Source organism: Neovison vison, chromosome 4 (assembly GCF_020171115.1).
Source record: "Neovison vison isolate M4711 chromosome 4, ASM_NN_V1, whole genome shotgun sequence".
Taxonomy (NCBI): domain Eukaryota; kingdom Metazoa; phylum Chordata; class Mammalia; order Carnivora; family Mustelidae; genus Neogale; species Neogale vison.
The window spans coordinates 148,460,794-148,476,560 of record NC_058094.1 but is presented as its reverse complement, the minus strand read 5'-3'; the positions used below and the strand labels follow the sequence as shown (position 1 = coordinate 148,476,560).

Here is a 15,767-nt window from a genome sequence, read left to right as displayed (position 1 = left end):
TTTTTTTTTAATTTATTTGACAGATAGAGATAACAAGTAGTCAGAGAGGCAGGCAGAGAGAGAGAGGAGGAAGCAGGCTCCCTGCCAAGCAGAGAACCTGACATGGGGCCCGATCCCAGGACCCCGGGATCAGGACCTGAGCGGAAGGCAGAGGCTTTAACCCACTGAGCCACCCAGGCACCCCTATATTGGTTACATTTTATATCAAACTTTAAGGCATCTCAAATATACTGCTAAAACTCCCATGGGCTATGTTGTTGGTTAAACTTTTCAAGAAATTAGTCTTAAAATTCTAAACATGGCCATATGCATGGTATAACTTACTTTGGAGTTCCTTATTTATTCCTTGATCTGGAAGTTTTTGAATAGCGTTTGGCAAAAAGCAGTAAAATTCAACCTGATGTATAAAATACAATCATCCAGGGGAGCCTGGGTGGCTCAGTGGGTTAAAGCCTCTGCCTTCGGCTCAGGTCATGATCCCAGGGTCCTGGGATCAAGCCCCGCATCGGACTCTCTGCTCAGCAGGGAGCCTGCTCCCCTCTCTCTCTGCCTGCCTCTCTGCCTACTTGTGATCTCTGTCTGTCAAATAAATAAATAAAATCTTTAAAAAAAAAAAAAATGCAATCATCCAAAACAAAGTTAAAATGATCTACTCCAAAGACACAGTAAGACAAAAGAGAGAAAAAACCCAGAACCCATTTTCTTAAGCTTTAAACTTTCTAGTAAACAAGCCAAAATAACCATAATGCTTTTATTCTACGTTTCCAGTATTGTAATACTTAAAATACTTGAAGAATGTTTCCTCTCCTTTAATTAATATCAACTTCCAGAGACTGTTCATTTCCAGATACCTAGATAATGCAGGCCATAGAGCTAGCATCTATAAATATTTATTGAATGAAGTTACACGTTTTATAAGAACCAGGTGTCATAACTAACTTAGAGTTAAGCCTAACCAGCAAATGAAAAGAAGTGTTAAGTCATTTATACTATATTTAATCATAAAATGTTTCATATTTTGTAGTACTTGCCAGTAAATATTAATATTAATGGAAATATTATATGGAAAGGACAGTTTTCTAAGACCAGAATTGCCTTTTAAAGAAGGCAATGGAAATCATGTTGTATGTGAGGTAAGATTAGGAGAGATGAGGTTACATAAAAATAGTATGATCAATTATTTCAAGACCAATGACTATAAACTTTCTTAGAGTTTGCAACCACCCTTTATTTACTTCTGAGAAAGGAATGTCATGAATATTACTAGATGAAAATGTTCATAAAAATATATTTATAAGGTCACATTCAACCTGACTTGAATAATCATATCATCAAAAGAAGAAATCCATTTTAAAAATACTTGCTAGGGTGCCTGGGTGGCTCAGTGGGTTAAGCCGCTGCCTTCGGCTCAGGTCATGATCTCAGGGTCCTGGGATCGAGTCCCACATCGGGCTCTCTGCTCAGCAGGGAGCCTGCTTCCTCCTCTCTCTCTCTCTGCCTGCCTCTCTGCCTACTTGTGATCTCTGTCTGTCAAATAAATAAATAAAATCTTTAAAAAAAATAAAAAATAAAAAAAAAAATAAAAATACTTGCTAAATACACTGACGACTCATTATGGCTAATTACAGTTTTTGATCACTCTCCAGGAAGTACATGTTTCCATGCAAGATCATATCAAATAGTTTTTCTCAAAATATTCTACTAAAAAACCATTTCAGGTTAACACTAAGAGCTTAACTATGTAAGTGTGACAGGTGTTACATACGCATGTGTACGTGTGTGTATAAATGTATAAATGATAGCTCTTTGTGCAAAGCACTGTTTTAAATACCTTAAAGATGAGGTTATGGGAGATTTCATGAACATGGCAAAAATGGCATTAAGTCTTGAAAAATGCTTATCCAGTGAATAAATGGAAAAGACCCAGGAGGATCACCAGCTCTAGAACTCTGCTTCCCAAAATATGGACTGGCCTGGGGATCAGTGGCAAAGGCAGGCCCTGAGAGCCTGTGAGAAATGCAGAATCTCAGGTTCCATCCCAGACATAGAAAGGAAATCTACATTTTAAAAGATTCCAACTTATTTCAATGCATATTAAAGTTTAAATTTCAGAAGAGCTGCCTTAGGAAAATAAGGTTAGCATACTTGGACCAGCAAGAGCATACAATAATGACAAGTGTGAAAAGGCCTAACTTCAGAGCAGGAATGGAAAGAACAACAGAGGATGTAATGCTAGAAGTATTTTGAGAATTACTGATGTGTTTTTTTTTTTCTCCTTTGCATTTACATGCATAATGAGAGAAGAGGCAGATGGGGTGCATTAGTGTCATCAGATGAAATGGATGGGTACAAGTGCTTTACTTTCCAGGCATCGCATGGCAGAGACCGTTAGCCTGGTAACCAGAGGGTCATCCACAGCCTAGTGGCAAATGCAGGAGAGAGCGAGGGATGAGAGAGGTCGGGAGTCACCTCTATCTTGATATCCCTTTTTGAGCCACAGTTTCGGAGGTGACCAGTAATGTCAGAGAAGATGAAGAGATTGCTCAAGGCAGAAGAGCCTATGTGAGATCCAGGGAGAAGAAAGACCCTGAGGCATCTCTCTGGGGCATATCAGCACCACTGCAAAATGCATAGGACATATAATTTTCAACATGCTTGATGTGACCAGAGAAGACAGAGCACTCAAGGTAGCCACGAAAGAGCCTGGCTACCAGGACTGGCTCTGCAGCAAAGGGCTACCCAGGAAAAACAGAGATCAGAAGGTCCACAGCACCCATGAGACACAAAGGAGGGGCAAGACTGTAAGAGAAACTGTCCTGGCCGTGAACAAAATGAGCCATAACAGACCAATAAGCAGTGGACGCTGGCAGGCAAGGAAAAAAAACTGGCTGCCAGGAACAAGGACACCATGGGAGTTCATCATAAGTCCAGAACAGCACTGGGAGAGCCAACCAGGGTCACGGACATGCGCACGAGCACACTCACATGCACATATACGCACACGTAGTCCTCATCCTAAGCAGAAACCACATGAGCAAAGGGTGGTCGGTGGCAAAAAAAAAAAAAAAAAAAAAAGGGCGCCTGGGTGGCTCAGTGGGTTAAGCCGCTGCCTTTGGCTCAGGTCATGATCTCAGGGTCCTGGGATCGAGTCCCGCATCGGGCTCTCTGCTCAGCAGGGAGCCTGCTTCTCTCTCTCTCTGCCTGCCTCTCTGTCTACTTGTGATCTCTGTCTGTCAAATAAACAAATAAAATCTTTAAAAAAAAAAAAAAAAGCAAGCAAGCAAGCAAGAAGACTGCACAGGAATGGAGAGAAACCCTGAGTTCAGTGTTGCTGGATGATAAAATGTGAGACAGGAAAATAAGCAAAATATTTACAAAACAAAATCAAATTTACAAAACAAAGTCAATGGAGCTTTTGACTAAATGGGTGTGAAAGCAAATAAGAAATCAAGGATCAGTGGTGCCACCAACTAAAATAGAGCCAACAGCAAAGAGGAGGAGGAGGAGGAGGAGGAAGTGGTTGGGTAAGTGGGTGAGAGATGGGGCCTTCCGTTTTAGAATATTGTGATAATAAGGTAAGTAAAGTAAATCTGCCGTCTACCCTCACCCCGCATGACTAAGAAAAAACTACAGCCAACCTGGGGTGCACAAAATTCACACAAAGTGCTGGTTACTATGCGCTCACAATAAAAAATTACTAGAGCACACGATCTACCTACCGTGAAATACAGTCAACACCCTACAAATATGTGAACTGTTAAGAACTTTACATAATAAATCTTTCACAAAGAGACTATGAAGTATGGTATGATGAAAGTGACTATTTTACAAAGCTACAAAATATAAGAATGGAAAAAACTATTTCCAAAAGATTATTTAGAGTTCCTAAATACACAAATATTACTAATAAAATTAAAAACAGTATGTTAAAAGGCAGATTAGTTTATTGCTAAATAGATAAGGTAAACTAAAAGATATATACGTAACATAAAAAGGAGATTAAAGAAGAAAAAACTGGAGAAAAGTTAAGAGATAGGAAGTCAGAACGAGAGGCCTGACCTAATTATAGAAGGGACTAACCATAAGATAGTCTCTCTCTTTTTTTTTTTTTTAAGATAGTCTCTCTTTAAAAAAATATATTCATGGGGCGCCTGGGTGGCTCAGTGGGTTAAAGCCTCTGCCTTCAGCTCAGGTCATGATCCCAGGGTCCTGGGATCGAGCCCCACATCGGGCTCTCTGCTCAGTAGGGAACCTGCTTCCTCCTCTCTCTCTCTGCCTGCCTCTCTGCCTACTTGTAATCTCTGCCTGTCAAATAAATAAACAAAATCTTTAAAAAAAAAAAAAATATATATATATATATATATTCATACAGATTACAAGAGTGCCTGTTTTATTTCTCAATATTCCTATATAGTTGAAAAACAAGTTTTTTTAATAAAAAGCAATTTAAAGAGCGAATGGAAAGTGAAAAAGTAAAAATGTAATGCAGCCTGATTATTTTGAAAAGTTTAGATGGGAAATGAGAGATTTAAAATGACTGAAGGAGAGTACGGACATCTTGCTTGAATGTTATTATTTTTAATGCTGGGCATGACTTGAGAATGTTTATGGACCAGGATGCAGGAGTCTTTAGAGAAATATGAAGATGGCAGAGAGAACCAGGATAGATGGAAGGTTCTGGGAGGCCGAGTGGGAGCCAGTGCACCAGCTCTTCAGTTCCAGACTGGCCAGACTGGCAACTGGTTACAGTCACAGCATAACCCTTGCCTATAATTCTTGATCTTGTTGCTGATTACACTGACTGCTCAGTTTGTAAAAACTCAGTAGATCAATTTTAAATTGCACTGAAATAAATTTAACTCTGGAAATTAAATTAACTTCAGAACTACCAATAATAAGGAGGTTTTCTTCTAATTCCTATTATATTACATTGATCTTGGGTGCCATTTACTTATAGGTCCAATGCTTCTTAAATATCATGGAAGTCTGTCAAATAAAAGACATGAGCCCAAACAAACAAAAAAATTACAATATAGATTAGATAAGTAAATTACTAGAAAAAAATTCAGACTGTGCCTTAGAAAGGCAAAATAAAAGCAGAAGGAAGAGACTCCTCTGAAATATTATTAAAAGAGACAAATACTATCACAGAGTAAATGTTCCACTGTTTCTATATCAAGGTTACTACCACTTTCTCAAGAGATGTTACTTCTTTCTTAAAAGTATATTCATGGTAATTTTGAAATTTTATTAGGAATCTGTTTGAGTCACCAGTACAGAAAGTTTCGAAAAGGCTTTAAATTCATGGCAACTAATCATAAATTCACCAGAGAAATGGTACATTCATTTGAGTCAACTCAAATAATGTTTCAAAACTTACATTAACAGCCTTGTTTTATTTTCAAGAAAGATAAAAAGTTCACAGGAAATTAATATTTACTCTAAAAACAGGTAATAAAAGGGAGAAAAAATTACTTATAAATCATCTGTAAAGTTTTCCAATTACTTAAAATCTACTCTCTCTAGAATTCCTAACAACACAGATATTTACCTGGTCTTTTCCCAAAGAAGATACTATTAGCAGAAAACCAAGTCCCACAAGGAAGCCATGGCTGGATCAGAAACTAGTAATTAAGATAGGCTTTATACTTCTCGATATCTTTGCTATGTACATACCCTTGGCTAAGAAGAGCCAACAAATGATTTAATATCTACAAACATAAATGGATCAAACCGGAAGGAGACGGAGAGGGAGGGCTGACTCCAAAGAATCTCTGAAGTATTTATCTTATCAGCTTATATTTACTAAGAACTGCTGTGCCATGTGTTACTCTAAGTATCCTGGATGTATTAGCTTACTTTGTCCCCCAGCCCTGTGAGGTAGGTACATTTACTATCCGGAATTTATGGAAAAGAAAATTAAAGCTTCAAGAATTAGGATAACTTGACCAAGATCTCAAGAGAAACATTTTACTGCCAGGTCAACGGCCCTTCCCTGTGTAGAGAGTCTCTGCACAGAGCTAAATAAACCTTGGAGGGCTAAAATTCCTTCTATGTGAAGACTGTAAGAAAACTATGTCATAGATAGCAAAGTCTCTTCTAGATTGCAGGTTTCTATATAATACAGCTTACAGTCAGGCAGGATCAAAAAATAAGCTCAGAAATGCATGGAAATGGACAGATTTAAAACCACAGTTATTCTGAGAGGTAATTTCTGAGAGGTACATGACCTCCACCCTCATCTGTGATCAATAATGAAGACACCCAGTGTTAAAGCTCACCTTCCTAGTATCTATTATTTTACCATTTCTTCCCTATTTACCATTATGAGGAACTACTTTTATGTATATATATCCCTAAGTAAATTGTAAATTCTCTTAAGGATTTGGTAAGCCTAAGGCATAGCACTTTGCAAATGCCCCAATGACAATTCTCGCCACATAAAGATAGAAAAGACATAAAGAATAGACTGTGGTCAGTTTCTGAGCACTCTAACTTTGGCTCCAGAAAGCCAAAGTTACAATCTCATTGTCCTGCTGTGAAAGATATGATTGTGAGAATACATCTGATGTCACGCTGTATGACTGCAGGCCTTTTAAGAAAGCGCTCAAATAACAGGTGAAATAGCAATGCAACAATCCTATTAAAAACAAAGTGTCCACGAAGATTAAAAACAAAAAGAAAAAATGTCCAGGATAAGCAAATATAAAAATCACATTTCACTCTACACCTAATTTCCCAAGAGTCATAGTATGTTTCTGATCATGCAACAAGAATTAGGTATCCTAAATTAATTTTAGTTTTTAGAAGAGTGTTAATAATAATGTAGTAGGTTTTAGTTATAATAACCAGCAAGATATGAAAGAAATAAATGAGAATACACTGGGCCAAAACTCATTAAAAATATCCAAGGCACAAGAAAAATGTATCAACTTTTTAAAAGATTATTAATCAAAATTAATGTTCAAAAATTTAACTAGTCAATCATTTAATCAGCATTTATGGAAGGACTACTCTGTGTCATTCGATGATAAACAAGTCAGACAGGATTCACGCTCTGAGGAAGCCAACCCTAACACGAGGCACAACAGACAATAAAAAAGTAAATGCACAAGATGATTTCAAAATGGTGTAATTAGGAAGGGAGAGGAAGGAAGACAAATTTAGACTGGATGGTCAGGAAAAACTTCACTGAAGCGGAGGCAAACAAAAATAAAAGTCTTATTCTTTAACACTATGTCTGGACTGAAATATCACGGGTTCAATACGAAGCACTAGAAACTGGTGATTTTGCTGTTACCATGATAGTCACGCAAACTGCAAAGGACTGAAGAAAATGAAGTCATAATCATTCTGCATGCTCTAAGTTATACGTGAGATATCAGTGATGCTGCCACAAACACACACACACACAAACACTGAACATTCGGAAATGGGTTTGGAATCAGGCAACAGGCAGAGGCTGAATTTTGAGGAACAAGGTTGTAAAGCCTGGATTGCCCCCAACACACTATTAGAAATACAGGTGTTAACACCTATATTAAGCATCTGAACATATATTAGAGAAAACATATGAGATCTCAGGAAATATTTTCATTGCCATGAACATGCTGCTGACAGACATATGGACTTTAACTGTGCTGCTGGCGAGGACTTGGACAGGAAGGAAAACGTGTTATAAACTAGCAGAAAGAGGTTTCTTGCTACCTAGTGGCAGAAAGCTTAAGTGAATTATGTCCTGTGGTTATGTGAAAACAGAACATATAAGCTATGTGCTTGGGTATTTAGATGAGAAGATTTCCAAGCAAACTGTTGGAAGGTGCAAGCTGTTTTCTTTCTTGCTGGTTATTATAAAACAGTAAAGGAAAAAAGAGATGAGAGTCCAAAAACCTATCAGGTCACAAGAATTCTATAGGCAAGAAACTGGCTGATAAAATTACTCAAGCTGCAAACATGGCTACCTTTCATTAAAAAGGAAGGGTGGGGTCTAGAACCCTGAAGGTAGAGAGGATCAGAGGATTATTCCCAGGTTTTGAAACCTAATGTAGTTTGGACAGTGCAAGGGACCGGATGACTCTTTTTTGGTTCCACTTTCTTTCTGGACAGGAAGATCTATAACTGATACCCTGTGCTTGTCCCATCATCATATTAGAAGAGCAGATGACAGGTTCTCAAGTTTCACAGGTTCACAGGCAGAGAGGAATTTTGTCACAAGATGGGTTATACCCAGAATCTCACCCAAAATGAGTTAGATTATGAGATCTGGATGAGATTTTGGACACTGTGCTGAGGCCGTAATGGGTTGAGACTGTGGGAGATGTTGAGATTCGGTAAGTGCATTTTACATAAATCTTTGGCAGCCAGAGGGCAGACTGTGGGAGGCAGAATAATAGCCCATGAGATGCCCAAAGATGTCCATGTCCCAATCCCAGGAACTTGAGAACATGTCAGCCTACATGGGAACAGAAACTATGTGGAAGGGATTAAGACAAGTCTCCTGAAGGAAGGGACTTATCCTGCATCATCCAGGTGGACCCAATGAAATCACAGGGTTCCCTGGAAGTGAAAGGACTAGCACAAGAACAATGCTACCTGAGAAAGACTCCACCAGTCACTGCTAGTTCTGAAGATGGAGAAAGTTTCCCATGTACCAAGGAGAGCAGGGAGCCTCTAGATAGAGGCTGGAAAAGGCCAAGAAAAAGATTCTCCTCTGAGACCTCTAGAAGAAAATAAGCCCTGCTGACATCCCGATTCTAGCCTGGTCAACCCCATTTTGGACTTCTGACCTCCAGGAACATAAAGCTAATTACATTTTACATTGTTTAAAAGCCACTACACTTATGGAATGAACATTCACCTTAAAATGATGTTTGCCTTATTTCTGCTAAGATTTTTAATTAGTATTTAACAAGTTATGACAGAAGGCAGTCTAAACACTACAAGATTAGGTGCTGCTGACCTTAGTTCATACAGCTCAAATGCCATCTGGGATCTGAGCTTCACCAATGTCACACTGTGGGAACTCACACATTGGGTAACTGCATATGCCAGAACATGTGACCAAGAAATACGTGACCTAGAAGTGCAACAAATACATTCAGGTCCTCCCATGGGAATTTGTGGTAGCTTGAACTTTCCAAAGCTGAGGCATGCAAAACAAGGAGCAGTAAGATTGCGGTTGGATGCTCACTTTTTGTTTGAAAATTTCTAGCAATCGTTCCCAGGTTTAAATAACATCTCCTACTAAATCCTAGAAAACGGGCATTACATTTCCAAACATCTTCTAAGTCCTATAATAGTGGCATTAGATTTCCCATCACTGATAAATTTAATAAGACTTATGCTCTTTACTTATGGTTCAGAGGCCAAAAATAAAGATCACAAAATAAGATCTGTACAAAAGAAAAAAAACTAAGGAATAACATAACAACTGCAACACAGCACACTTTCCTCCATTGAATATCCACTGTCATTTTTCTTTAATTTTTTCTAATTTCTCAAATAATATAAGGACTGTGAAAAATTCTCATAAAAGTCAAAAAGAATTCTTAAATGAATCTGCTTTTAGATACCATGTGTTTATTTTGGTCATCACATGCTGTTAATATTCCTTTTTGGTTTACTTTGTTTGGCTGGATAATTATTCCCATCAATACTGAAAATGGCCAAGTATATGGTTTATATTCTAGATGAAGTTCTAATTCTACATAGGGTATTAACATAATTAGCAACTAATTAAGCATATGACAAATTAAATGGTTGTTTGGGATGCATATAAGTACAACTGACAATGATTCTGCCCCTGAAGTGCTCACACTAGTCCGAGAAACAGGCAGGGCACACAGCTAAACCAAACTGGAAACCAGAGCACAATATGCTTCACCATATGCCAACTGTTCCTGTCTGGAGGAGGAGGGTGCCCTGAGGAGAAGAGCATAAGGATGGAGGGAAGCAAGGTCTAGAAGAAAGATTTTTTATGCAGGCAATGGAGAAGACAACAAAGGTTTCTGAGCAAGGAATTAGCACAATACCAAGAGTAGGCAAGAGGCGAAACACCAGACGCTGGAAAGCCTTCTGCAATTAGGCTGCCAGTGGCATCAGAGAACTTGAACTATAAATTTTAAGAAGGAGAAACAGAAGATACAGAAAAATCAGCCCTTTCAAAACACACTTTAATACCACCTGTAGTGACTATCAAAGTAATCCTTAACCTCAAGGTAGGTGAGTGAGAGAGAAACATAGAACCCATGTTGAAATACAGGTCCATTTACTCAAGGAAATGGGACTCCCCACATCTAAGGTCCTGAGCCAATGCTAAGGAAATAGCTAAAGCAACGCAAAATCCAACGTCCTGCAATGCCAGAATTTCCCAACGAAGGAAGTCACAGGGCAAGTATAAAGGAACAAAAAGATTAATGATGTAGCTTCTCAAAGAGCTGGTTGCTGGTAGCAATGGAAAAATATTCGCCAAGCAGAAGAGATCTTATCCCTCACCTCATTTTCACTTACCCTATAGTATTTAAAACCAACTACAGAAAGAGAAAGGGTGTGGATTTGTGTTTGTCTGAGAGGATGAGTGGAGCGGAGAGGATAATGAGACGGAGTGAAAAAGATTCAAAACTCCGCTTCAGAGTGCAATGTTATGAAGAATGCATGGAAGTTCTACTTTTGTATAATCTAACCCTTTACATCTGTGAAAATTATAATTAAGAAGTGTCCATATGCATACTATAGTCTCACTGTAAAAACAGTCAAAACCTAATGATACAGACCTTAAAAAAGGATAAACCATAACATCCTCAAAGACAGGTCAATAAAAAATATTTTCCCCTCAGGCAATTAGCCATCTATAATGGGAAGAAAACTTTCATTATAAAAATGGGTTTTTCTATTTATGATTATTATTCTCATATCAATGCCTGAAAACTAAACCTAAAGACTTGAACCACTCTAATAATGACCTCATTTCCCTTAGGACAATGATTAGACTAAGTCCTCTCTTTTTTAAGTCCTAATTCACTGTTCCTAATATGGATAGTGAAATAGTTCTGATTTTTAAAAAAGTTTATATTATAATAGACACCCAGTACCTTTTTTTTCCCCAATAATGGGCATAGCATACCTAAAACTTTCAACCCAGATGTTTAAAATACAATACATATGCACCTCAAGAAAAAAATGCAATACAATGAACTATTTATTATATTATCTTAAATATACTTTGGGAGATTTCTGGCATTTTTAAAAGGAAAAAGTCCATCTGATGAAAAAAATAATAAAATAATTGAAGAGGAAGACCTGATATAAATGGAAGTGACAGTGGTTATTGATTACCCAGAAAACCATTTTGTTTTTCTAGTTGATTCAGCTGTCGTGTTTTATATGGAATGATTTCATTGAGCTCCTTACACATATGCCTTTAAACATCCATAGAAGAACCCAAGTTCAAAACTTCACTGCTAAAGACAAATTAGGGGAAAAAAGTGTTTGGAAACATTCCAAGAATAACATTTATGAAATAAGCCAGCATTTTGTTTATAGGATCTAGAATGCTGGGACCCTGAGCAAAAGGGGAGTAGGAGTAAGACAGATAAAGAGGAAGAAGAGGGAGAACTGGGCCCACAACAGGGGTACAAAGGGATTTCTACAGAGAAAGAAGATGCAGGGGGAAAAGCAAAACACCAAAGTTAGAAAAGACAACTGAAGGAATTCAGTTACCTAAAAAATATTAAAAATCATTTTGAAATCTTTCTAACATTAGTGGTATAGAAAAACAAAATCTATTAATTTCTTCTGAAAAGCATGACTCTGCTACACCTTCCTATAACTCTTACTGCAGCTGGTTGTAGAGGGGCAACTTTTACTTCTAAATTATACAGTCACTATACCTGTCAATCTAGGTTCTCATCAGAGATTAATTTTTACCCCCCAGGGGAGTCTGGGGACTATCTGGAGACATTGTCAAGGATCAAAGTTTAAGGGGGCTGCTCTTGGCATCTAACAGGTAGATGCCAAAGCACATCCTGCAATGCTGAACATCCCACAACGTACAAGACAGCCTGCACAACAAAGGATTACCGTGCCTAAAATGCCAATAGCGCTAAGGCTGAGAAACACTGACCTCTTCTGAATATAAGCAAAAACCAACTCCTCTGGCCTTTATCCTAGGCCATCTCTCTCCAATAGACATCTAATTAAAGCATAAAACAACACCAGAGGACTCAATTTTTCAATTGCTTTAAACATGGTGGATGGCTGGCTCAAACTAGAGTCACACTAAAATACACTGAAAGAATACATCAGAGCAGGAGTGCAGAAACTGCAGGAAGAGAACTTTGCAATCTTCCTTTTGTTTCATTTTTGTCTCAAGCACATCCACATCAGAAGAGAAACATCTACACGTTTCCATGTCAAGGTGTGTCTCTTCCATGTTCAAGACACTAAAAACACACTGACCCAGGCAAAATATGTTATTTCTTAGTAACATAAAAACTTAGGTAAACAGTATTAATTGAGAAAGATTTATGTTGGGGGAAAGGTTGAAGAAAGTCACTCAGGTCTTTAAAATGCAAAGTTATTTCACAGTTTGCTAGCAAAATGACTCAGATCATTATTAGTTTTAGTCATGCCAACTTTGCTGCTTCTAAGCCTACTAGTAATGGAGAAAAAAAACCACCATTTTTCCTGCAGTCATTAAACCAATGAAACAGAAGCTTACTGAAAACAGGCTTGTGCAAGATTCCTTTTATTTTAACTGTTCTAAAACAAAAGCAATCCCTGGAAGTGCAAATAAAGATTCTGAAATCTTTCACCTACCTAAATAGCTATAGAGTGTGTATGTTGGGGAGGGGTGGCAAGCAAACAAAAAACCCCAACTCACAGATCTACAAATCTTAAACTGTGATTATTTTCCTAATGTATTCTTCAGTCAAAACCCTGACTTACTCTTTTTTTTTTTGGGGGGGGGGTCTCTCAAGAAGCTGGAAAAGACCTCCCCAGAGCGTTCCACCAAGAGAACAATACTAAGGACAAATAAAAGCCTGGCGTGTACCTGGCAAATCTCATTCATCAGAAACCGTGGCGGCTGGGAGAGAATTCCGTTTTCCGCGTGACCCTTTCGCATAGGTTTCTCCCCTCGAGTATCTGCCTTGCCTACGACCGGAGCAAACGTTACCCAACTTTGATGGTTTCCACGTCTCCGCAGTAATAAAAACCAAGCATCCAGCAGAGATAGCCTCCTTCCTTGAGCAAGGTAAATATAGTCGGTGCTCCCTTTACACTTACTGAGTCGTCATAGGAAGTTAACAGGAAGGACCCATCTCGCTCCCACGGAACCTCACAAAAGGTGCACTGATTTCACAAAACGAGGCACTCTAGACAGGGGAAAACCACAACCACGATACGACACCTCGTAACGAAGGGTTTTCAAGGGGGGAGGGGTGGTGGGTGGTTTTCTTTTTTTTCCCCCCCTCGCCGCGAAAGCCCCCTTCATCTTCCGAAGGCTGAGCGAACTTCAGAGAAACCGGGCTTACTCGCGACCCGCTCCGCGGTTCCTCGCGGGGTCCACACCAACGCCTGTCAGTGAACGGAGGCTCCCGCCGCCCGCGGGCGAGTTCTCCCCGGCCAGGGAGAAGGCAGGCAGGGGACCAGGGACAGGAGCGCCCGCCGCGGCTCCGCACGGCACCGGCCGCGCTCTCGCCCGGAAACCATCCCCCGGCGCCACGAGACGCGCTCTCGGCCGCTCTGACACGTCCGCTCTGCGTTTCCAAACGCGAGGGGCCCGTAGCGGCCACCGCGGGGCGCCGCGCCCAGCAAGCCGCCCGACCCCAGGGCCCCCCGGGACGCGCCTGGCCGCCCTTACCGAGCAGCAGCAGCTTGACCTCGCGCGCCGCCTTCTCGCCATCCTCACGGAGGTTCCGGTCGATCATCTTACTCCGCTCCACCGCCGCCTTATCCTCGGCGCTCAGCGTACAGCCCATTGTGCCAGGAGCGAGAGCTCGCCGCCGCTCCCTCCACGTCCGACGAGCTGCCTTCAAACACAGGTGAATTCTTTCTTTCCCGGCGCGGGCGTTCCAATCCCTCCCGACGCCGGCCACGAAACACCCCCACCCACTTCCTAAGCGGAGCGAGGAAAGCGCTGTCTGCAAAGGCGCGAGCTGCACCGCGCGGCTCTTCCCCGCGGCCGGGTTCCGCTCCTGCGTCCCTCAGCGCCCCCGAAATCCTAGGTTTTCGGGCTCTGGATACGGTGCCTGCCGCCCTCCCACTGGTGGCCGCGCCGCAGCCTCAGGAAACCCGGTGGAGCTCGGCGTCCGCGCGCCGCCGCGGCCCCGCCCCTGCCCGCCCCGCCCGCCACTCGGCGACCACTCCCCGCGCGCGCTCCCGCGCACGTGCCCTCGGACAGCGCCCCCTCGGACGGGCGCGCGCGCCCGCGCGGCCACAGACCCCCCGCGCTGCGCAGCCCCCCCAGGGCTCGGCAACCCCGCGCCCGCCCTTTGGAAGCGCCCCCGGAACGCCGAACTGCCCGGCTCGCTCCCCGACCTCGCTTCCTCCGTGGGAGTGGGTTAATTTCTCCCCGCTTACTCACACCGAGGGATCTGTGCGGACCTGCCCCTTCGGGGTGCGGGTGGGAGAGCTGCCAAAGTTGGAAGCTGAAAAAAGCCCGTCCTGGGCGTTTGAGCATGCCCAGCTCCGGCAGCCGCGCAAGGGTTTTCGAAATGTAAACCCCTGTCGGCTGGCCTTCAGGGTTGTGGGAAATAAAGGGAGCTGGGAAGGGAATGGAGCCATGGCGAAAGCAGAGATGGGGACGGTGGGGAACAGAAGAGGGGAGGGGGCTGGGAGGTTAACTTACTTCCTTCAGGCTTTTCTTTCCTTCGTTGTTTTCCCTCCTTCCATCCATTCTCACGTTTCTTTTCACAAGCAGAGAACATTTTGATAGATTTTCTCATAACTTGAGAAAATATGAGACAAATATTCAGAGTATATTTTATAACGACAGGAGCAATAAAACACACCTACACAGATAAATGTGCTCCGCACCTAAACCTACCTCCCATGGAGCATCCTGTAAGCTTCCACACCAAATTTTGAACCAATTTTTATCACCACGTTTGTAAATCTTAAACCACTAGGCATGGTATTCCCTTTCACAGGCCTTAGCTAGTCTCCTTACCCATAATATGAATTGGAGATGACCCATAGTATGGCTCCAACCTTCTATTGCCAACTGGTCTGGGGGGAATAAGCCTGTAGGACCCTCGGAGGCATTTCACCCAGAATGGAATGAATGAGCGCAGGTTTAAGCTCTGGTCTCTTCTGTCAGTTACACTACACTTTTCCCTGACGTTGCACGAAGTGCTGATTGATTAGAAGACGGGGCTAGTAGCAAAAAGAAAAACATCCTCTTTAATTTATTAAAAAATTAGGAAATTGCTCTTTGGTTTCCACCTAGAAGTCTTACTTTCTACAAAGTGTTTGTAAGAAACAAAAACAAAAACAGAAACAGAAACAAAAACCAAACTGGCTTGAGTTTTCCATGAAGGTAAGGTCGAACTGATCCTCTGGGCAGAAGTGGGTCACTGAACCCGGACTGGGGAGCTAGCAAAGGCTGCAGTTTCCTCCTTATTGGATATGCCCTTTCCTGTCCTCCCACAATAGTCAAACCCGCTGGGCTCAAGAGATGCAATTTCAAGAACTGCCCCAACTTTTCCTATGACCTTTTGTAACATAACAACAAAAAGGTACAAGCTTTAAATTGCACTTAATCACTT

At 41.3% G+C, this 15,767-nt stretch overlaps 1 protein-coding gene across 1 annotated transcript in view; it reads right to left on the bottom strand.

Moving 5' to 3' along the window:
* Window positions 1–14,646, bottom strand: part of GNAI1 (G protein subunit alpha i1) — an 83,530-nt gene extending 68,884 nt beyond the window's left edge. The window contains exons 1-2 of the mRNA XM_044245898.1: window positions 14,539–14,646; window positions 13,862–14,030 (exon numbers count right to left, since the gene is read on the bottom strand). Of these exons, the coding sequence (XP_044101833.1) occupies window positions 13,862–13,979 (118 nt within the window). The 5' untranslated portion in view covers window positions 13,980–14,030; window positions 14,539–14,646. The remainder of the gene's footprint in view (window positions 1–13,861; window positions 14,031–14,538) is intronic.
* Between the last annotated feature and the right edge of the window lie 1,121 nt (window positions 14,647–15,767).